Source organism: Natrix helvetica (genome assembly GCF_964273705.1).
Source record: "Natrix helvetica genome assembly, chromosome: Z".
Taxonomy (NCBI): Eukaryota; Metazoa; Chordata; class Lepidosauria; order Squamata; family Natricidae; genus Natrix; species Natrix helvetica.
In genome coordinates this window covers 20,017,305-20,039,561 of record NC_138554.1, presented here as the reverse complement: position 1 = coordinate 20,039,561, position 22,257 = coordinate 20,017,305, and the positions used below count along the sequence as shown (strand labels likewise).

Here is a 22,257-nt window from a genome sequence, read left to right as displayed (position 1 = left end):
TCTGCTTCCCAAGGTCATTCTCACATGGTTGCCCTCAACTTATGATCACAATATGGTCCCCACATTTCCACTGCTAAGCAAGGCAGTTGTTAAGAGAGTCAGTTTATGGTTGTTGAGCAAATTACTTTAGTTGTTAAAAAAATAACGCGGTCGTTAAACAAGTCTGGCTTCCCCCTTGGACTTGGCTTGTCAGAAGCCAGCTGGGAAGGTTGCAGATGACGATCACATGACCCTCAATACATGCCAGTTGCCCAGCGCCCGACTTTTGATCACATGGCCAGGGGAATGCTGCGACAGTTGTAAGTGGGCGAATCGGTCAAAAGTCACTTTTTTCAGTGCCATTGTCAGTCCATAGGGTATATATTGTATAGGGCAGCGAGGCAAACCTTTTTTGGCTCGCGTGCCACAAGTGGGGGGAGCGCGGGGGGGTCGTGTGCGGCCGTGCCGCGCCCATAATGCAACGCGCGCCCCCATTGCGCATGTGTGCACAATGCCACGCCCCCCCATTTTTACATGCTTTTTTCGCCCTCCCCAGGCTCCAGAGGCTTTATAGGAGCCTGGGGAGGGCGAAAAGAGCCTCCCCGGCCCCCCTGGAGGCTTCAGGGAACGTCCGGAGGCTTCCCTGAAGCCTTCGGAACGTTTAAAATGACCCTCTGAGCAACCCGGAAGTGATTTCCGGGTTGCTCGGAGGGTTGTTTTAAGCACTCCGAAGGCTTCAGGGAAGCCTCGGGATGGTCCCTGAACAGGCACGAGATGTGCGTCTCCATTGCCCGGGACTGGATCGCCTCTGCCGTGCGGCGCCTCGGGCCCGGCGTCCTTGCGCCGCTCCGACCAGCCTCGGCGCGCTCGCCAGGGGCCGGCCTTCACATTGCTGCCGCCGCCGCCGCCAGGACGGGCTCGGCCAAAGGGAAGTCCGTTGGGCCTTGGCCACGCCGCCCTCACCGCTGCCTCCTCCTCCTCTTCATCTAGCCACGCCACGCCAGGCACGCCGCACAGCTGCCTCGATCCCGGCCTCGGGCGGCCCCGTGCCGCATCGTGCTCAACCCCACGGGCGGCTCCGTTCTCGGAGCTTGGCTCCCTGCCGCCTTTCCCCTCCTTTGTCCCCCAGCCGGAGTTCGAGCCGGAGGGGGAAAGGAGGAGAAGGAGAAGGAGGAGGAGGCTGGGCTGGGCTTGGTTGATCTGCACCACACACCCCCGCGCCGCCTGCGCAATGGTACGATCTGGAACACTCCGAGCTGTCGCCTTGACAACAAAGCCCCCTTCGCTTTCCCCTTCCCCCTTCCCCTCCCTTTCAGCTTAATCCTTGCGACGCCCGCACAAAGCCCCGAGGGTACGGATTCCTGTGCGGGATGCATGGCAGGAAGGCTATAGAGTCCCCCCTCCCTCTGCCGTCCGGATGGTCCCTGAAGCCTTCGGAACGCTTAAAACCACCCTCCGAGCAACCCGGAAGTCACTTCCGGTTTGCTTGGAGGGTGGTTTTAAGCGCTCTGAAGGCCAGGGAAGCCTCTGGGTGGTCCCTGAAGCCTCCGGGGAGGGCGGGGGGGCTCTTTTCGCCCTCCCCAGGCTCCTATAAAGCCTCTGGAGCCTGGGGAAGGCAAAAATAGCTTTTAAAAGGGTGAACTCAGTTGGCCAGCGCGCGCATGCGTGCTGGCCAGCTGACAGGGCAGCGCCTTGCGTGCCCTGACAAATGGCTCCACGTGCCACTTGTGGCACGCGTGCCATAGGTTCGCCATCATGGGTATAGTGTGTCTTGCTTGAGCAGGGGGTTGGACTAGAAGATCTCCAAGGTCCCTTCCAGCTCTATTCCGATTGATTGATTGGTCAGTAAATGAATGGTTGTAAGTCAGAGACTATAGATAGACATAAATGCAACTGTAGCCAACTTTTGTCCCTGGTGTTTTCATGCTCTATTCTCTGTAAGCTACCACCTCTACTTTAGAGACTATTTGGCAAGCTAGGCCACAACGGTTTGTTTACTGACTGTTCAAAGTTACAACGGAACTGAAAAAAGCCACATGGCTGTATTTCACAGTTACGACCTTCCCAGCATCCCCATGATCATGTGATCAAAATACGGATGCTTGGCGACAGAGTTCATATTTATGACCATTGCTGTGTCCCTGATCCCCTTTTGCGACCTTCTGACCAGCAAAGTCCAATTCACTTCACAAACGGGTCCCTAATTTATCAACCGCAGTGATTCACTTAACGACTGAGGCAAGAAAAGTCACAAAATGGGGCAAAAATCACTTAGCAACTTGATTGATATTAACAATTTGAACAATATTAAAAATATAAATTTTGGACACAATTGTGGTCGTAAGTTGAAGACTACCTGTAATTCCTGCACCCCACCAACTATGGCCATGATGGCCAACCTATGGCACGCATGGCACATGTGGCACATGGGCCGTCGACCCAGCTCAGCTCCACCGCCCATGTCAGCACACCTCCCGCCAGCCGGCTGGTTTTCGGGTCTCTGCTACCCATGCACGGTGGGCGGGCCGCATGCACGAGATGTGCACTCATGCATGGGGGGGCAGGGCACATGCGAGATGGTTGCACATGTATGCGATGTGGGGCAGCAGGGGGTGGGTCTCATGTGCATGCGTGCAGGTGGGGGATCACGGAGAAGTGCATGCATGCGTGGGGGCAGGGTAGATGTGGGGGGGTCACGCATCAGGGCTGGGTTCCGCTTCTTTTACTGGTGGTTCACTTAGAAATGAGCTTTGGGTGCACGGGCGCATGATGCGTGCTATGCGTGAATGCACAGAAGCAAAAAACAAAATGAGACGCCTACAGCACTGCCGATAGTACCGGTTCAGGGGAATGTCCGGCTGAGTTATTGTCTACTCGGCTGAACCAGTCCAAACTGGTAGGAACCCACCTCTGTCGTGCACACATGCATGGAGGGGGGGAGCCGGCGGTCACACACGCATGCAGCAGGTGGGGGAGTGCAGTGGGAGTGTGGCCATGCACAGGGGTCGGATGCACATAGGACAGTGATTCCCACACTTTTTCAGTCCACTGCCCCGTTGGTGCTACAAACTGATACTCAGTGTCCCTCACCCAGTGGTGGAATTCAATTTTTTTTACGACCGGTTCTGTGGGTGTGGCTTGGTGGGAGTGGCTGGTGGAGTCATGTGACTGGGCGGTTTGCACGACGGAAGGAAGATAGTAACAGTAAAATTCAAAACTGTAACAATTAATTGCACATTTATTCAAAATCTAATTTAAAACCCTTTTTAATTAATGTTAATTCAACAAAAATTTTGAACATGATCCAGTGATACCAGGTTTTCAAAGTCTGATAGTCATTTATCAAGAACTTAGTAACTAGTAACTTTAGTAACTCAGTAAAATTTAGTAACTGCTTCACTGTTCAGTACATTCTTAATGTAATGGATGGGCTTGATGAAGTGATACCAGTTTCCCAATGTCTGGTTTTAAGTCCCTTAGCAGGAGTCTTAAATCACCATGTTCAGTAATCTGGAGTCGATTTCTTGAACTTTGGCTTCAGCTTAATGTCACCAACATTTGCTTGAATTATTTGATGAGATTATTGCATGGTACCTAGGGATTCCCAATATGGAAAGTAAGAATGGGAACATTTTAACAGATCTATATGTTCTTGGGTTATAATTTTCACTAAAGAATCATGGGGATGGAAAGGGAAATATAGACAATGGAGTCCAATCCTCTTCCTCAACAGTTTGGAAGCAAAGAATAACTCTAGCAAAATGTAGCCTTTTACCTCTTTGGGGAATCATTTTCTTTTTTAAATTATTATTATTATTATTGCATCAACAGAATTGTATCACAGCGGCCAGTTGTTTCGCCGGATTTGGCATTGATTACTAGTCGGGCCCCACCCAGGGGCCTAGGACGTCGTAACGTATTTTCGTAATATACGTGCAGATCCAAGCAGTGCAGCTTTTTGCATTTGACTGATGGTGATTTTGTCAATTTTTAACTGTTTTAAATGTAATTCCAGTGCTTTTGGAATAGCACCCAGTGTGCCGATTACCACTGGAATTACCACTGCTGGTTTGTGCCATAATCGTTGAATTTCAATTTTTAAGTCCTGGTATTTTGCGATTTTTTCATATTCCTTCTCGGCGACCCTGCTATCACCTGGTATTGCGATGTCTATAATTGTAACCTTATTTTTCTCAACCAGTGTGATGTCTGGTGTGTTATGCGCCAGTATTTTATCTGTTTGTATGCGAAAATCCCACAAGATCTTGATTATTATTATTATTATTATTATTATTATTATTATTATTATTATTATTATTATTATTATTATTATTATTATTATTATTATACGATTGTATCACAGCGGCCAGTTGATTCGCCGGATTTGGCATTGATTACTAGTCGGGCCCCACCTAGGGGCCTAGGACGTCGTAACGTATTTTCGTAATATACGTGCAGATCCAAGCAGTGCAGCTTTTTGCATTTGACTGATGGTGATTTTGTCAAGTTTTAACTGTTTTAAATGTAATTCCAGTGCTTTTGGAATAGCACCCAGTGTGCCGATTACCACTGGAATTACCACTGCTGGTTTGTGCCATAATCGTTGGATTTCAATTTTTAAGTCCTGGTATTTCGCGACTTTTTCATGTTCCTTCTCCTCAACCCTGCTATCACCTGGTATTGCGATGTCTATGATGTAACCTTCTTTTTCTCAACCAGTGTGATGTCTGGTGTGTTATGCGCTAGTACTTTGTCTGTTTGTATACGAAAATCCCACAGGATCTTGACCATCTGATTTTCGGTGACTTTTTCAGGCTTATGTTCCCACCAGTTTGTTGTTGTTTTAATATTATAATTTTTGCACAAATTCCAGTGGATCATTTGTGCTACTGAATTGTGCCGCAATTTATAATCAGTCTGCGTGATTTTTTTACAGCAGCTGAGTATGTGGTCAACAGTTTCATCAACTTCTTTGCAGAGTCTGCATTTGGCATCATCAGAGGATTTTTCGATTTTGGCCTTAATGGCATTTGTTCGGATAGCTTGTTCTTGCGCAGCCAGGATTAGTGACTCTGTTTCTTTCTTTAATGTACCTGTTGTTAACCATAACCAAGTTTTTTCACTGTCCACTTTATCTTTTATTTTTTCCAGAAATTGACCATGTAAGGCTTTGTTCTGCCAACTCTCCATTCTTGATTTTATCACATCTTTTCTGTATTCTTGTTTCGTCTGTTGGGCCTTCAGTAGATTTTTGTTCTTTACTTCGATTAATAGATGTTCTTGACTTTCTTTTAAATAATCAGCCAGTGCATGTTTTTCTTCTTCAACTATTTGCTTCACTTGTAATAATCCTCTGCCACCTGATTTTCGGGGCAGGTATAGTCTATCAGTGTCACCATGTGGATGTAAACTGTAGTGCATTGTCATTAGTTTCCTTGTTTTTCGGTCCAAAATGTCCAAATCAGCTTGTGTCCAGTTAACTATACCAGCTGTGTATCTTATAACTGGTATTGCCCAGGTATTTATGGCCTTGATTGTATTTCCACTATTTAATTTAGATTTCAAAATTTTCCTAACTCTTTTGGTGTACTCTCTCCTGACAATAGTTTTTACTTCTCCATGTTTGATGTTATCCAACTGCAAAATGCCTAAGTATTTGTAGGCTTCATTTTCGTTGCATTTAATTAGTTGGCCATTGGGCATTTCAATTCCCTCACATGTAGTGATTTTGCCCCTTTTTATGGATACAATGGCGCATTTTTCATGCCAAACTGCATTGAAATATCATTGCTGAATACTCGGACTGTGTTTGTCAGTGATTGGATTTCTATTTCTGACTTTCCATAGAGTTTCAAATCATCCATATATAATAAATGTGAAATTTTTTCAGCTTCTTTGGCTGTTTGGTAGCCTAATTTCATTTTTTTTAAGATTACTGATAGTGGGATCATCGCGATGATGAAGAGAAGAGGTGAAAGTGAATCACCCTGGAAAATTCCTCGCTTGATATTAACCATTCCATAGTTCTCATTCCATTATTATTATTATTATTATTATTATTATTATTATTATTATTATTATTATCATCATCATCATCATCATCATCATCATCATCATTATTATTATTATTATTATTGCATCAACAGAATTGTATCACAGCGGCCAGTTGTTTCGCCGGATTTGGCATTAATTACTAGTCGGGCCCCACCCAGGAGCCTAGGACATCGTAACGTATTTTCATAATATGTGTGCGGATCCAAGCAGTGCGGCCTTTTGCATTTGACTGATGGTGATTTTGTCAATTTTTAACTGTTTTAAATGTAATTCCAGTGCTTTTGGAATAGCACCCAGTGTGCCGATTACCACTGGAATTATCACTGCTGGTTTGTGCCATAATCGTTGGATTTCGATTTTTAAGTCCTGGTATTTCGCGGTTTTTTCATATTCCTTCTCGGCGACCCTGCTATCACCTGGTATTGCAATGTCTATGATTGTAACCTTATTTTTCTCAACCAGTGTGATGTCTGGTGTATTATGCGCCAGTATTTTATCCGTTTGTATGCAAAAATCCCACAAGATCTTGACCATCTGACCCTCGACGACTTTTTCAGGCTTATGTTCTCACCAGTTTGTTGCTGTTTTAATATTATAATTTTTGCACAAATTCCAGTGGATCATTTGTGCCACTGAATTGTGCCGCATTTTATAATCAGTCTGCGCGATTTTTTTACAGCAGCTGAGTATGTGGTCAACAGTTTTATCAACTTCTTTGCAGAGTCTGCATTTGGCATCATCAGAGGATTTTTCGATTTTGGCCTTAATGGCAGTTGTGCGGATAGCTTGTTCTTGCGCAGCCAGGATTAGTGACTCTGTTTCTTTCTTTAATTACCTGTTGTTAACCATAATCAAGTTTTTTTTACTGTCCACTTTATCTTTTATTTTTTCCAGAAATTGACCATGTAATGCTTTGTTCTGCCAACTCTCCATTCTTGATTTTATCACATCTTTTCTGTATTCTTGTTTCGTCTGTTGGGCCTTCAATAGATTTTTGTTCTTTACTTCGATTAATAGATGTTCTTGACTTTCTTTTAAATAATCTGCCAGTGCATGTTTTTCTTCTTCAACTATTTGCTTCACTTGTAAAAATGCTCTGCCACCTGATTTTCGGGGCAGGCATAGTCTATCAGTGTCACCGCGTGGATGTAAACTGTAGTGCATTGTCATTAGTTTCTGGGTTTTCGGTCCAAAATGTCCAAATCAGCTTGTGTCCAGTTAACTATACCAGCTGTGTATCTTATAACTGGTATTGCCCAGGTATTTATGACCTTGATTGTATTTCCACCATTTAATTTAGATTTCAAAATTTTCCTAACTCTGTTGGTGTACTCTCTCCTGACAATAGTTTTTACTTCTCCATGTTTGATGTTATCCAATTGCAAAATGCCTAAGTATTTGTAGGCTTCATTTTCGTTGCATTTAATTTGTTGGCCATTGGCATTTCAATTCCCTCACATGTAGTGATTTTGCCCCTTTTTATGGATACAGTGGCGCATTTTTCCATGCCAAACTGCATTGAAATGTCGGTGCTGAATACTCGGACTGTGTTTGTCAATAATTGGATTTCTATTTCTGACTTTCCATAGAGTTTCAAATGATCCATATATAATAAATGTGAAATTTTTTCAGCTTTTTTGGCTGTTTGGTAGCCTAATTTCATTTTTTTAAAGATTACTGATAGTGGGATCATCGTGATGATGAAGAGAAGAGGTGAAAGTGAATCACCCTGGAAAATTCCTCGCTTGATATTAACCATTCCGTAGTTCTCATTCCCTACTGCCAACTCAGTTCTCCATTGTTTCATCGCCTTTTCAGTGAAGGATGTAATATTTTTACTAATGCCAGTTGTTTCTAAGCATTTTATGATCCAACTATGTGGCAATGAGTTGAATGCTTTTTTATAATCAATCCAGACCATATTCAAGTTCGTTTTTCTTTTCTTACAATTTTCTAATATCATTTTATCAATTAGGAGCTGATCTTTTGTGCCCCTACTCCTTCTTTTGTTGCCTTTTTGCTCTACTGGCAAGATGTTGTTTGTTTCCAAATAATCCATAATGTTATCTGCAATAATGCCTGTGAGTAATTTAAAGGTTGTTGGCAAGCATGTTATTGGTCTGTAGTTTTCAGGTATTGTTCCTTTAGTTGCATCTTTCTGAATCAAGTATGTTTTTCCAGTTGCCAACCATTCATCAATTTGACCATTTTGTAAAATTTCATTCAGTTGCCTGGCCAACATTGCATGTAAACTGGTCAAATATTTGAGCCAGAAACCATGTAATTGGTCATTTCTAGGTAATGTCCAATTCTTTACTTTTTTTACTCGATTTTTGACCATCTCAGTTGTTATTTCTAATACTTGCATTTGTTTATTACCAATGCTTTCCTCAAAGTCATGTATCCAATTTGCTTCCTTATTGCAGTCCTTTGCATTTTCCCACAATTCTTTCCAGAATTCAACTGTGGCCTGCTTTTCTGGTTTTTCACTTTTGGTGTCACCATTCACATTAAGACTTTGATAAAAACGCCGTTGGTCTGATCGAAATTGCTGATTTTGTTTATACTGGATGATTCGTGCCTCATATCTTTCAATTTTCCTAGCTGTTGCTGTTATCTGCTGTTTTACAATCTCTACAGCTTCATTGATGTTTCTTGTATCCAATCTATACCTTCTGATTAGCTGATCTATAATTTTGTTGTTTTTAAGCCGTTGCTCACGCATGTTCTTCAAGTTGCTAGCATCTGCCCTTAATTTTTTGACTTTTTGTTCTAATCGGATTTTCCACTTTGGCTTTGATGCTTTTTCTATTGTGTGATTAGGTACTTTGATTTTAATGCCTAGTTCATTAGTGACTATTACAGCTGCACTGTACATTAACTGGTTCGTTTCCAAGATGGATCCCGGTTCAATTGTTGAAAGCACTGCATTAACCATTTTCATGATAGGACCCAAAATTTTCTTAGGGACAGTTTTTAATGATGGTAAATGTTGCCTTTCCTCCCTAGCCATTATTATTATTATTATTATTATTATTATTATTATTATTATTATTATTATTATTATTAATAATAATAATAATAATAATAATAATAATAATAATAATAATAATAATAATAATAATAATAATAATAATTTTTCCCAATACAACTCATGCAAAGGATCGTCCACAACTACATCACATTTTCCACACTCATATTTGTGATTCCTTATAAATTCTTTAAGCTAAACATTTTTAGTACAAATCAACGCATTGACATATATATCACTAATGCAGTTTCCTATCTTTTCCATTGACGTAATTAACACCTTATGTATTGAATACAAGTATATCAAGTATACGTTAAACATGAATTGAAAAACATCTAATTCAAATGTATAAGCTGTGAATTTATTATATAATCACAGGCAAACATTGCACTTATGCCTAAGTGCACATTATAAGACAGATAAAACTATCTTAGCTGGTTGTTGTAAATATTACTCTGCTAATTAAACAAGAAATGCTACTGCATGAATCCTTAATGCAGAACACAGCTAAAAGTGATTTTAGCAATTTTCTTCCAAATTAATTCAATATATATATCCAAATGTTCCTCTATTTTTTCCCCAAGCACTAGGGAGGATTATATGCAAAACCAGATACTTTTGCTGTGTGTGTGCGCGTGCGTGTGTGTTTGTTTGCTTCTGGTCTCCAGAAAGATTTTCACCTGTTTTTCAAATTTTGGTTGCATTCGCATCTCCCTTAGGATTCAGCAGCCTTGCAAGGATCCCTGGCTTGCTTATAGCACAAGGCTGCATGGCCGCATGCAAATACGGGCACAGGGGTGGGGACGGCGGCGGGAGCTTACCTCCTAGGCACTGGCTGCACTGCACAAACTACCGCTCGTCGCCCTGGAGAGGGGAGGTCTGGCTGCCAGCAAAGGGCTTCTGCTGAGGTGCCTCATGCAGGCAAAATACAAGTGAGCGAAGGAGGATCAGGCAGGGCACCGAGGCCCCTTTGCCTCCCTTCGCTCCCATTTTGTCTTGCTGAGGTTGCTGCAGCTTCCGGACGCAGACGGACGGAAGTAGCCAGAGCGGCCCGAGCAGGCGAGCGATTGAGGATCAGGCAGCTCGCTCGCCCGCCTGCCTGCTGGGGCTGTCCCACCGCTCTGGCTACCTCCATCTGTCCGCGCTCGGCAGCAGCGGTGACCTCCTCAAGACAAAGTGGGATCAGAGGGAGGCGAAGGGGTCTCCCTTTGATTGCTCGCTCCCCCCGCCCATCCGCACTATGCTAGCCCTGCCCACCATTCACTGATTGGCTGGCTCACCAATAGCCCCGCCCACCTCTAAGAGCCCTATCTATAGAAAGCCAAGCAGAAAAAAAAGGTAACTGGGTTTAAATAGGGCTCTTAGAGGCGGGCAGGATGATTGGTGAGCCAGCCAATCAGTGAGGGCTAGCATAGTGCAGACAGGCAGGGAGAGCGAGCGATCGAGCAGCTTCCGGATGGGCGGGGGTGAGTGAACAAACTGGTTCTAAATGGCTCGCTAGAGGGGGCCACCTCCAGCACTCTTCTGCCGCCCCCCTTGCTTCTTAGTGACCCCTAGCCATCCCACCGCCCCCCAGATGGCGGTACCACCCACTTTGGGAACCACTGACATAGGAGGTCACACATACATGCATCATGGGCAGGAGCGCAGGTGCGTTTCATGCACACATTGTATTAGGGGTGCAAGTGCGTGCTTTTAACACATGATGATCAAAAGGTTAGCCATCACTAAATTATGGTGTACATACAGTTTATTATGGTGTACAATGCACTCTTCTTTCAATTTCCCACAGAAAACCGAAGGGAATAAACAAATCAGTCAATGGGACATTCTAGCCAATCTTTTCTCGAAGATTCCAGAGAAAGGTGAGTCTTAGATTAAAAAAAACCCCACTTCCCTAAAATGAAAAGAGGTGATGTTATACTTGTCTCTTTTTCTGGTTTTTCAGGTGACTCTTATAATCTGAACGGGGAATTCTCCGTAGGTGGTTTATTGAGCAAAACAGATGTAAACCGCTATTACTACTACGAAGGCTCTAACACTACTCCACCCTGTGAAGAAACTGTGATTTGGGTTGTCTTTAAAACCCCTCTTCGGATTTCAAAGCAAGTGGTGAGTGGATAAGATCTGATTCGTCTCAGTTTTCAGGAATGGATTCCAAGGTTCTCTGAAAATAGATTGGCCCCTATTAGAGTCAGTGGATCCTCCAATGCTCAGATTCCCGAGTACGTAAGTCGCGAAACCACTATGGATTAGGACATAGTTGCTACAGGTAGTCCTCGACTTTACGACCAGAACTGAGCCCCAAATTTAGGTTGATAAGTGAGGCATTTGCTAAGTGAGCTTTGCCCCATGTTACGACGTTTCTTGCCAGCTTTGTTAAGTGAATCACAGCATTTGTTAAGTTGTTAACAGGGTTGTTAAGTGAATCTGGCTTCCCCATTGACTTTGCTTGTCAGAAGGTCGCAAAAGGTGACCCACATGACCCCACGGAAACGGCAACTGTCATAAATACGAGTCAGTTGCCAAGCATCTGAATTTTGATTGCGTGATGATGGGGGTGCTGCAAGGGATGTAACTGTGAAAAACGGTCGTAGGTCACTTTTTTCAGTGCCGTTGCAACTTTGAATGGTCATTAACGGCGCTGAGGGGTAGGGCCTTCTCTGTGATGGGCCCAGCCCTCTGGAATGACCTCCCCCCTGACATTAGGACAGCAACCGATCTCCGCTCCTTCCGCACGAAACTCAAGACCCACCTGTTCCAACTAGCCGGCCTGGCCTGAATTATAGCTATTTTCTAATCCCTCTGGATAAAATTTTAAATTAAGTTTGACTTTGGGTATTTTAATTGTTTTTAATTGCATTATGCTGTTCTTAACTAATTGATTATTTATTTATTATGTATTGTACAATGCTTTTTGTATATCTCCTCCTTGTTATTTATTTGTTGTGTAATGAATTGTACGCCGCCCCGAGTCCCTTGGTGGAGAGGGTGCAGCATATAAATTGGATTAATAATAAATAAATTAATTAAACGAACTGTTGTAAGTCAAGGACTGCTTGGATAAGCAAACACTGTAGATCTAGTTTTGCATGTATCAGGAGGCAAATAAGATGCAATTAGCAGATAGTGATGGAAGTGGGATGGGGCAGGGAAGTACTGAAAGAGGTAGAGGTAGCCTTCAACTTATGGCAAGTTATTTTATGACTACTCAAAGTTATGACGGCCTCTGAGAAGTGCTTTATGGCTTGTAAAGCACTTCCAAGCATCGTAAAATGTTGCAAAAACAACCCTGCTCCCACCCCCTCAAGGTCACGTGACTACACTTCAAGAGCTTGTCAACTGCTCACATTTAGGACTGGTGGCAGGATCCCACGGTCACATGACCCACGATTTGTGATGTTTTTGTAAGTTTATGGCAAAAACTGCCCACTCAGGAGAATGGATTTGCAGACCACTGTTCTGACCGAGGCTTCCCAAGAGCATGAAGTAAACTCCTTTTCCCGACAAAAGGTCCTTTTATTAATTTACTGTGAGTTCTGCTCATTCACATCCAGCCTCCAGTCTTTCAAGGGAGGATTTACAGTCACAGACCTTATCTGGCTTGCAGAGCTGCCAGGCCGATATCTGCAGAACTTGCCAAGGTGTCTCAGAGAGTTACGAACCAATTGAGCAAACTAATTGTCTCCTGCAAGCTCCACTCCCCTTTCGCTCCTCTTTTATTTCCTCTGGAAAGGCCATTTGTTGTCCACCTGTGGCCTTACTCTCAAGTCGACCACTGATCTTTAGCTGTTCCCTTCGTCTGGCAACTCTGCACATGCGCACACTGGGAACAGGCTCCAGCTGTTCCTCTGCCTCACTGATGTCTGACTCTGAAGGCAGCTGATAACTGGCATATGGCTCTGGTCCCCTCTCTGCCTCCAACACAGAGCCCTCACCAGAGTCTTCCCCAGACTCCAGGACTGGGCCATGTCCCTCCCCAACCTTCTCACTGTCCGAATCTGCTGCCACTGGCGGGCCACAACACTCATGTTCAATTGCTCAATCAGCATTGTTAAAAAGGACACACCCTCAAAAAAATAGGTCCAGTCATATAGGTGCTTTGAATTATATCTGCGATGACTTACGGCCAGAATTCCAGCCCCGTTTGTGAACATAAGTTGAGGGCCATCTGTAGGTTTTATATACAGGGAATCCGAGATTTATGACTACAATTGAGCACAAAATGGATGTCATTAAGACATTTGTTAAATGAGTTTTACCCCATTTTACGACCTTTCTAGACACAGTTGTCAAGCGAATTGTTGCAGCTGTCAAATTAGTAACATGGTTGTTATGTGAATCTGGCTTCTCCATTGACTTTGTTTGTCAGAAGGTCACAAAAGGGGACCACATGACCCCGGGACACTGCAACGGTCATAAATCTGAACCAGTTGCCAAGCATCCGAATTCTGATCATGCGGCCATGGGGGAGCTGCGACCCAATGGTCATAAGGGTGAAAAACAGTCATAAATCAATTTTTATTTATATATAAAAATTTGCAAATCTCAATCTTACACGGGAAAAGACCCGAACACAACAAAACCAGCACATATATTTTAAAATTTTCAAAACAAACACAAAAAAACAGTCATAAATCTATTTATATTATTTATATTTATATTTATATTTATATTTATATTTATATTTATATTTATATTTATATTTATATTTATATTTATATTTATATTTATATTTATATTTATATTGATATTGATATTGATATTGATATTGATATTGATATTGATATTGATATTGATATTGATATTGATAGATAGATGATAGATAGATAGATATGGCAAATCTCAATCTTACACGGGAACAGACCCGAATACAACAAAACCAGCATATATATTTTCAAATTTTCAAAACAAACACAACACATAAAATCTTCCTTTTTTGCATACTGTAGAAAGTGTATCAGTTGGTTACAAAAAAATTTCGTGCATCTCTTCCACAGTCATCAAGCATAATTCATATTAACTCAAGTGTTTTAAATCAGATATTTATACATGTTACCATTATCATACCTCCATTTTCATTTGACTATAATTGTTTAAATGTCCTTCATCATAAAATATACTAAAATTTAATATATAACCACATACTGGCATTTCATTTACTATTTCTAAAATCCTCCAATAACACTAACTCTTTATATCTTATTCTAGCTAAACATCCATAATATTCAATAACAAAATTTTCTAATCCTTCTTTCCAAATCATTATTTGCAATTTACATTCAATTTCCTTATGTTGTACCCATGCCTATATATACCTTGTTATCATTATCCCTCCTTTATTTGACTATATCATATTACATTTTCCCTCTAATATTCAAAACTTGCTATATCTAACTTAGTTCTTTTTTTATTAATCTTTATATATAATCCAAGACGATTTCTAATCTTCCTTTCATAGGTACCATTCAATATTCATATCCTATTATTTCTTATCATGACACTACACATAGTATACATTATTATCATTATCAATTATCTGTTTAACTATATCTATTATCACTAAATTTCACTAAGTTTAGCTAGTTTTAAGTTATATTCTTCCATCTATCAACCTGTATCTTTCCAGTAACGAGGCAATTTCATATCTTCTGCTGTTTGTGGTATCAGTCCTCTTATCTTCTCTTTAATCAACTTTGTATGGACTCCTGTTAGTAGCTCTTTGCTTATAAGGTCTCTCATGTAATTTCGATGCCCTTCTTCTGTTTCCTCAATCATCTTATCTATAATTGTCAGTGGTGTTATCAAAACTATTGCTGAAAAAAATTCTCTCTTTGGGTCCATAAATTCTTTTATTTCTTCTTCTTCTGTATCTTGCCAACTGGAGTAAGTTTCCCCTCCATTTAATTCCTTTTTCAATATTCCACTCTTTCCATTTTCAGAGACTAATCCATCACCATAAATATCAGCAGTTTTAGTTTCTTTATATTCATATTCCTCTTCATTTTTTTGAATTTTAACTGCCACTTTCTCCATTTGATGAACGTCTTCAACTTCCCGGTCATATTTTGCTGTTAAATGGTCTAAATCATCCAACTTCTGCTCAATCCTCTCGCATGTATTTGATAGTTTCTGTATTTCTGAAAATATCCTTTGCAGACTTAAGCCTCTTTCTCCTGCCGTGATAGCGCCATTGTTTTCAACTATGTAAACACTGTTATTCTAATTTAGTAGCTTTTAATCACCTCTCTCTGGTTAGAAATACTTCAAAGGAATATCTGTTTTTTCTTATCGCTCTCTGTAAACAAGCAATAAGACCTTGAGGTACCAGCCGAGATAATCTGTGAAAAAATACACAAAGCCTAACTTCCGCAGTTAGCCACAATGCCACAATTTTTTTCCTTTTTAAAAAGAAAATATCTTTTTTGTATTTCAAGTTGAAGAGAAAGTCCAATTCTTAAATAAGTTAGAAAAGCATCCACAGTAATGACAGATGTGAATTTTAGACCATAGGTTACAGAGAGTAATGAGAAAAAAAGAAAATAGAAGAAGAAAGCTTAATCCATTCATTTTAAAGGTCTTACACAAATTCCATCCGTGAAGATAGCATTGAAAAAAGAAAGATAACCCCCTGTCAAAAACCATTCCAAATTTAATTCTGCCGCTTATTTCTTCTGTTCTCCAATTTAAATTTATTTTAAGTTTTTTATAGGCAGTCACACTTAAAACAATAAAAATTCCTCACCAGCTGGAAACACTTTCTCTTTCCATCTCCTCCCGTTTTGGAGCCGCCCCGATTTCGTCAGCCAAATGGCTGGATTTTTTGTCACCAGCTTGAAGACTTTCTCTTGGATCGATCAGGGACTTTGCGATGTCCCTGAGATCAGCAAGACATATTCTTCCTGTTCACCGTCTCTGCAGGACAGTTTAGGTCCATTTGGACCTCCCAGTGGCAAAAGTGTCAACTGCGATCTCAGAGCATTGAGATCGCATGCTGTATCATCGTGACTTTGGCCCCACCTCTCAGTCATAAATCAATTTTGAATGGTCACTCAATGGCCACTAAATGAACTGTTGTGAGTCAAGGACTACCTGTATGTCTAAGCCTGCTGAGATGAAATCACAGTTGATTGTAAGTCAAGGACTACCTGTACATCTAAGCCTGCTGAGATGAAATCACATTGTGCATTTAAGCCCCAAGATGTTATTTTTAGAATAGACAGGTAGTTCCTCAACTTGCAACAGTTCATTTAGTGATTTATTCAAAGTTAAAACATCACTGCAAAAAGTGACTTACTGGCATGACACTTTTTCACACTTACGACCATTGCAGCATCCCCAGGGTCACATCAATAAAATTCAGACCCTTGGCAACTGACTCGCATTTATGACCATTGCAGTGTCCCGGGGTCACGGCATCCCCTTTTACAACCTCCAGACAAGCAAACTCAATGGGCAAGCCAGATTCGCTGAACAACTATGTAGAAATAATGTTCATAAAAATCAGGCAAAGTTCACTTACCAGCCGCCTTGCTTAGCAACATAAATTCTGGTCTTAGTTTTGGTTGTAAGTTGAGGACTAACCTTTTTCCACATTTCTTGCCTGAAATGGCAGGAAATTGACTGGTTGTAATTTGAGGAAATAGAACACGCTCTGGACTGAAAATCAGGTATCTTTACTTAAGATATTAAGCCTTGGTCGACCCTAAGCCCCCTTACGTGTGGGGTGCCACAGGGGTCGGTCCTCTCGCCACTCCTGTTCAACACATATATGAAGCCGTTGGGTGAGATCATCCGTGGTTTGGGGGTGGGATATCATCTGTACGCTGATGATACTCAGCTGTACATTTCCACCCCGAACCACCCCAACGAGGCCGTCGAAGTGATGTCCCGGTGTGTGGAAGCCGTACGGGTCTGGATGGATGGCAACCAACTCAAGCTCAACCCCTCCAAGACGGAGTGGCTGTGGGTACCGGCTCCCCGGTTCAGCCAATTAATGCCATCTTTGGCCATCGGGGGCGTTCAACTTGCCCCCGTGGAGCAGGCGCGCAATTTGGGCGTCCTCCTGGATGCCCGGCTGTCCATGGATGACCATGTGACAGCCGTGGCAAGGGGGGCGTTCCACCAGGTTCACCTGGTGCGCCAATTGCGCCCCCTACTGGACCGGGACGCCTTACGCACAGTCACTCATGCGCTGGTGACGTCTCGCCTGGACTACTGTAACGCTCTCTACATGGGGCTTCCCTTGAAATGCACCCGGAGGCTACAGTTGGTCCAGAATGCGGCCGCGCAGGTAATTATGGGGAGTTCCAGGTACTCCCATGTGACACCTCTCCTGCGCGAGCTGCACTGGCTTCCTGTGGTCTATCGGGTGCGTTTCAAGGTTTTGATAACGATCTTTAAAGCGCTCCATGGCTCAGGACCTAGTTACTTACGGGATCGTATCCTGCCCCATACATCCTTGCGACCAATTCGCTCGCACAGAGAGGGACTCCTCCAGGTGCCGTCCACCAGACAGTGCCGAGGGGCGGCGCCTAGGAGTAGAGCCTTCTCTGTGGCTGGCCCAGCCCTGTGGAATGACCTCCCTCCAGATATTAGGACTACCCTCTGACCTCCGCTCCTTCCGTGTAAAGCTCAAGACCCACCTATTTCAAGTAGCTGGCCTGGCTCAACTATAGTCTGAACATATCGCTCCTGACGGGTTTTTTATTTTTGTAATTTTATCTAATTTATTTAGGGGATTTTAATATTGTGATTTTAATTGTTTCCATCCATTTGTCCACCTCCTCTTTGTATACGTCTTTGTATACATCTTTGTATACGTCTATATTATATGTATGTTTGTCCATACTTGTATTTTTATGTTTTTATTGTACGCCGCCCCGAGTCCTCCGGGAGAGGGTGCGGCTAAGAAATAAATATTATTATTATTATTATTAAGCCTCTGAGTTCTGGATGAATGAAGTAACTTTTTGCTGTCTCCTCTCCTCTCCACTATTGATTTTTCTCTCTCCCTTCTTCCAGGCTAACATAATGACAACCTCACTATACTATACTACCGTGCAGGAGAACAAACGAATGCAGAACAATTTCCGTCCTACGCAGCCCTTACATGATCGAAGTGTCTATTACTATAAATAGTTTAAGTGTCTATTACTATAAATCACTGTTCACCTGCTTGGCCCATTGTATGGCCCCTTTGTTTTGAAGAGGATTTCAAATTCTCTTGAACAGGATTTGGTCTTCAGGTCCTGAATGCTGTGAGTCTAATTTTGCACAACATTAAATAAACTCAGTAATATCCATAAAATATTTGTTGTGGTTTTTCAATTAAGATGGTATTTATTACTTTATATATTCGGTAGATATCGCATCCTCTCAGCCGCAAAAACCCTTCTTTTCATGAGTTTTAATAGAAGCTGAAAATAAAAGATTTTGAAAAGAGATTTAGGATGTAGTAGTGCTTTGCCTACCCTGATTTCAAAGGCATCTAAAATACGGTGGTTTCTAAAAAATTTTTAAAAGGCGATTAACTCAAATATAGAAAATTATCCTGAGAGAATCTCCAGATCCTTCTAATCTAGAAATTAGGGGATATGTACAGTACAGATGGTCCTCATTTAGCAACTGTCTCATATAGCAACCTGTTGTGGCCCAGCAGGATCCGGTTGAGCTGCTGATGGACTCTGATAGCGAGGGCTCATTTGAGTCTGCCCTGGACAATGTGGAGGACCCTGTGCACGGTTCCCGGTGGTGGCTGTCATTAACCAGGTGGCCTATCGCCTGACCTTGCCACACTCGATGCAAGTGCACCCGGTGTTCCATCGCTTGCTCCTGATCCCTCAGCAGTCGGCTTGTCCTCTCCGCCAACCGTCTTCACCCCAGCCGTCACCGCATGAGGCAGAAAAGCAGACTACGCATGAGGTGGCTCGGATCAGGGACTCGAGAAGGCTAAAGGGATGTTTCCAGTATTTGGTGGACTGGAAGGACGATGGGCCGGATGGGGGGACTTGGGCCGATGCAAAGGACGTGCACATTCCTGCTTTGGTGCGGGCCTACCATGCCCAATGGCCCTTGAGACCACACCCCGAACGTCAGACCCGGGGGAAGGGCCCTGCGGTGAGGGATAGTGTTGTGGTCCAGCAGGATCCAGTTGAGCTGCTGATGGACCCTCTCTCCCAAGAGAGCTTATAGGTGAGGCATTGGGAGGGGACATATGCAGGAAACAACCGTTCAAAATTAGCAGTGAAGAAAGTCTACGTCTTAGAGCCGTGTTTGATTCGTTGGGAATATCTGGTTTGTATTTTTTGTACATGACTTATCTGGGCCCTCAGCCAAAGGGTTTGTTATCTTGCAATTAAACAATGGCAAACAGCCAAGACTGTGTTCTGGCTTGTTCACAGGCGTGGAGAGAGGGGGTGTCAGAACAGCAACCATTCACAATTATGACAGTGATTAAAAAACTTTGTGACCAATCCTCTCATTTATGACCTTCACAGATCTATAAAGCAAAGAAGAACAAAAAAAAGATCATTATCACATTTGCTTAGCTTACTGACTGAGTTGCTGATCTCAGTTGTGGTTGCTAAATGAGGACTTCCTGTACAGTACTCCAGCGAGCCACTTTTATGGTGACAGAGTTTACAGGTTGACCTAAATTCAGGGCAAGACAGGTTCAAATCACCACTCCATCACAAGGTTTATTAAATAATTACAGGCTGTCAATTATCTACACCTAACTTACCTCACAAAGTTAATATGAGGACACAGTGGTTGGAATGGAAGCAGAAACAAAATGCTGATCTCCTTGAAAAGAAATATCAGAATAACTAAGGACAGAAAGTATTTTGATCTATACAGAAAGTACGGAGGGAAGAGTTGAGAATACTGATAAAACAATGATGAAATTTGAGGACAGAGTTCAAAAAACCACAGAGACATATGAAAGTGAAAAGAAAAATGTTGACACTGACAGCAAATCGATAGTGGAGGGCAATGATAAGTGCGAAACATGGAAAGGAGAGATCGATAAACTGGAACTCTTTCTCAGATGTCAAAATATAAATGAAGAAAGGGGAGAAAATTTGGTAGAAACAATGAGAGTAATTTCGGCAGAAGCACCAGCAATAACAAAAGTCAAGCTGATGAAAAGTAGAGGATTTCGTATCTTTATAAGATATGCAATGAATAACAAGTTGTCAAGAGAAGTCAACATAAAAAAAGGAGGAGGAGCTTCCGAGGCAAATGGCGGCTGCCGTGTGAGCTCCGCAAAATTGCGGAGGGGTTTTCCATCTGGGAGAGGTGCTGCCGACCCCTAATGCTACTCTGAGGGTCGTGCTTTGTCGACGACCACCCCCCGATTCTGCCCTGGCCAGGAGGGGCCGGGTAGGGCGTTTGGGGCGGTCAGCTGGCTAGCGAGAAGCTGAAACACCGAAGGACGCTGAGGACGCCGAACGCGCCAGCGCTTAGGCGGAGAATGGAATGGAGAATGGAATGGAGTGGAGAAGGAGAACGGAATGGAGTGGAGAAGGAGTTATGGAATGGTTTGCTGGCTGTGGCTTCCCATCTGGCTAGTGAGAGCACCAGATGGGGAGCGTGGAGCGCGGAGCTGATCGTGGAGCGTGGAGCGCGGAGCTGAGTGTGGAGTGTGGAGTGTGGAGCTGAGCTGAGTGTCAGGCGGCTAGAGAGGAACGGAGGAACGGAGAAGAACGGAGATACGAAGTGGGTCTCGTTTGGCTGTGGTTGCCCGTCTAGCTGGTGAGAGCGCCAGACGTGGAGCATGGAACGGATCATCTGGCACCAAACAGAGAACGGAGTGTGGGAGGCGTGAGGGAGAAGCGCGGAGAGGCTGGAGAGACAGGAAGATGATGAGAAAGATTGCAAGTATGTCGGTCTGTTGGTGTGCTGGCGTGTTGGCGTGTGGGCGTGCTAGCCGGGGCGTTGGCCAGAAACCTGGAGGACTGCCTCGTTGTGTGAGAGGCGAGAAGGGAGATGGAGGAAGATCTGAACGAAGCAGCTATAGGAGGGGTGAGCCGGTTAAAGTCTCTCAGAGCAGAGCAGACACAACTAAAGGGCAAACCTAGAACCTAGGCTTGAATCCTTGATACTATTCTGATTGTGACCTTGGCGTTTGCTTTTAACATCTTTTTAAACATCTTTTAAATATCTGCTTTTTAACATCGTTTTAACATCTGCTTTGCCGGTTCCTACACCATCTTGAAACTCTCCTGAATGAAACCCGGGGAGGCGACTAGCCCATCAACTCACCCTTTTCATCTTGGGTCAGGAAAACCTTCTCGACAAACAAATGATTTTACATCTATTTCTTCAGCACCAGTTACCAACTAACTGTACCCCATGATTCCATTTCTATGTACACGAAGCCGGAATTACTGCGGCTGCGGGAATCCCCTTTCTCGCAGGTCTGGCCTTCAGCCCTTTCGAGGGCCCACCTTGAGGATGGGTTTATTAACCCTGAGAGGTGGAGGAAGCGCAAATTAAGGGGTTTTTTAATAAAATATTTTTTAAGAATTTGTAGGGATCCTGGGGTTGGGGGGTGGGAGGAGGGGGGGGAACAGGTCAGGAGGGATGGTAGAGCCAGGCATCTAGGTGTGGTCGAAGGAGGAGGGAGCGGAGTGGGGGAGGAGAAGGAAGATAGCATTCCTGTGCAGGGCACTTTAATACCAACGGTCGTAGGGAGGGGCAGGTGCGAGGACAGTTTAAGAGCACGTAGTCGGTTGGGAGACCGGGGTTTTTGGTCATTCCCGGTCGTTTGTACCAACCCCTGCATACTAGGTGGTCAGGATCTACAGACCCAAGGCCTGAGACTGCTGTTATGCAATGCGAGGTCCGTTGTCAATAAGACCCCCCTCATCCACGATCTAATTTTGGAGGGGGACCCGGACCTCGCCGGAATAACCGAGACCTGGTTGGGCCACGAGGGAGGTCTACCCCTTGTGGAAATGTGCCCTCCAGGTTATCGAGCATTTCACCAGCCTCGGGCCCAGGGAAGGGGCGGTGGGGTAGCAGTGATTATCCGGGAAGACTTAGAGCCGAGAGAGTTCACTGTGCCGCAGACATCCGGGTGTGAGTCCCTCGTCGTGAGATGGGGCCCAGGGAGGCAGTTGGGCCTGCTGATAGTATACCTGGCTCCTCGCTATACTTCAGCGGCCCTGCCCGAACTCCTTGAGCTG

The 22,257-nt window shown here is 43.5% G+C and overlaps 1 protein-coding gene across 1 annotated transcript; it reads left to right on the top strand.

Annotated features, from left to right (window-relative positions):
* Nucleotides 1–753: 753 nt before the first annotated feature.
* Nucleotides 754–18,255, top strand: LOC309401348 (carbonic anhydrase 9-like; the record flags this gene model as incomplete). The annotated part of the gene is made up of 4 exons (XM_081970418.1): nucleotides 754–915; nucleotides 10,857–10,929; nucleotides 11,013–11,176; nucleotides 18,089–18,255. The coding sequence occupies 4 exons, from the start codon at nucleotides 754–756 to the stop codon at nucleotides 18,203–18,205; spliced, it is 516 nt and encodes a 171-aa protein (XP_081826544.1). The 3' UTR covers nucleotides 18,206–18,255.
* Nucleotides 18,256–22,257: the final 4,002 nt, after the last annotated feature.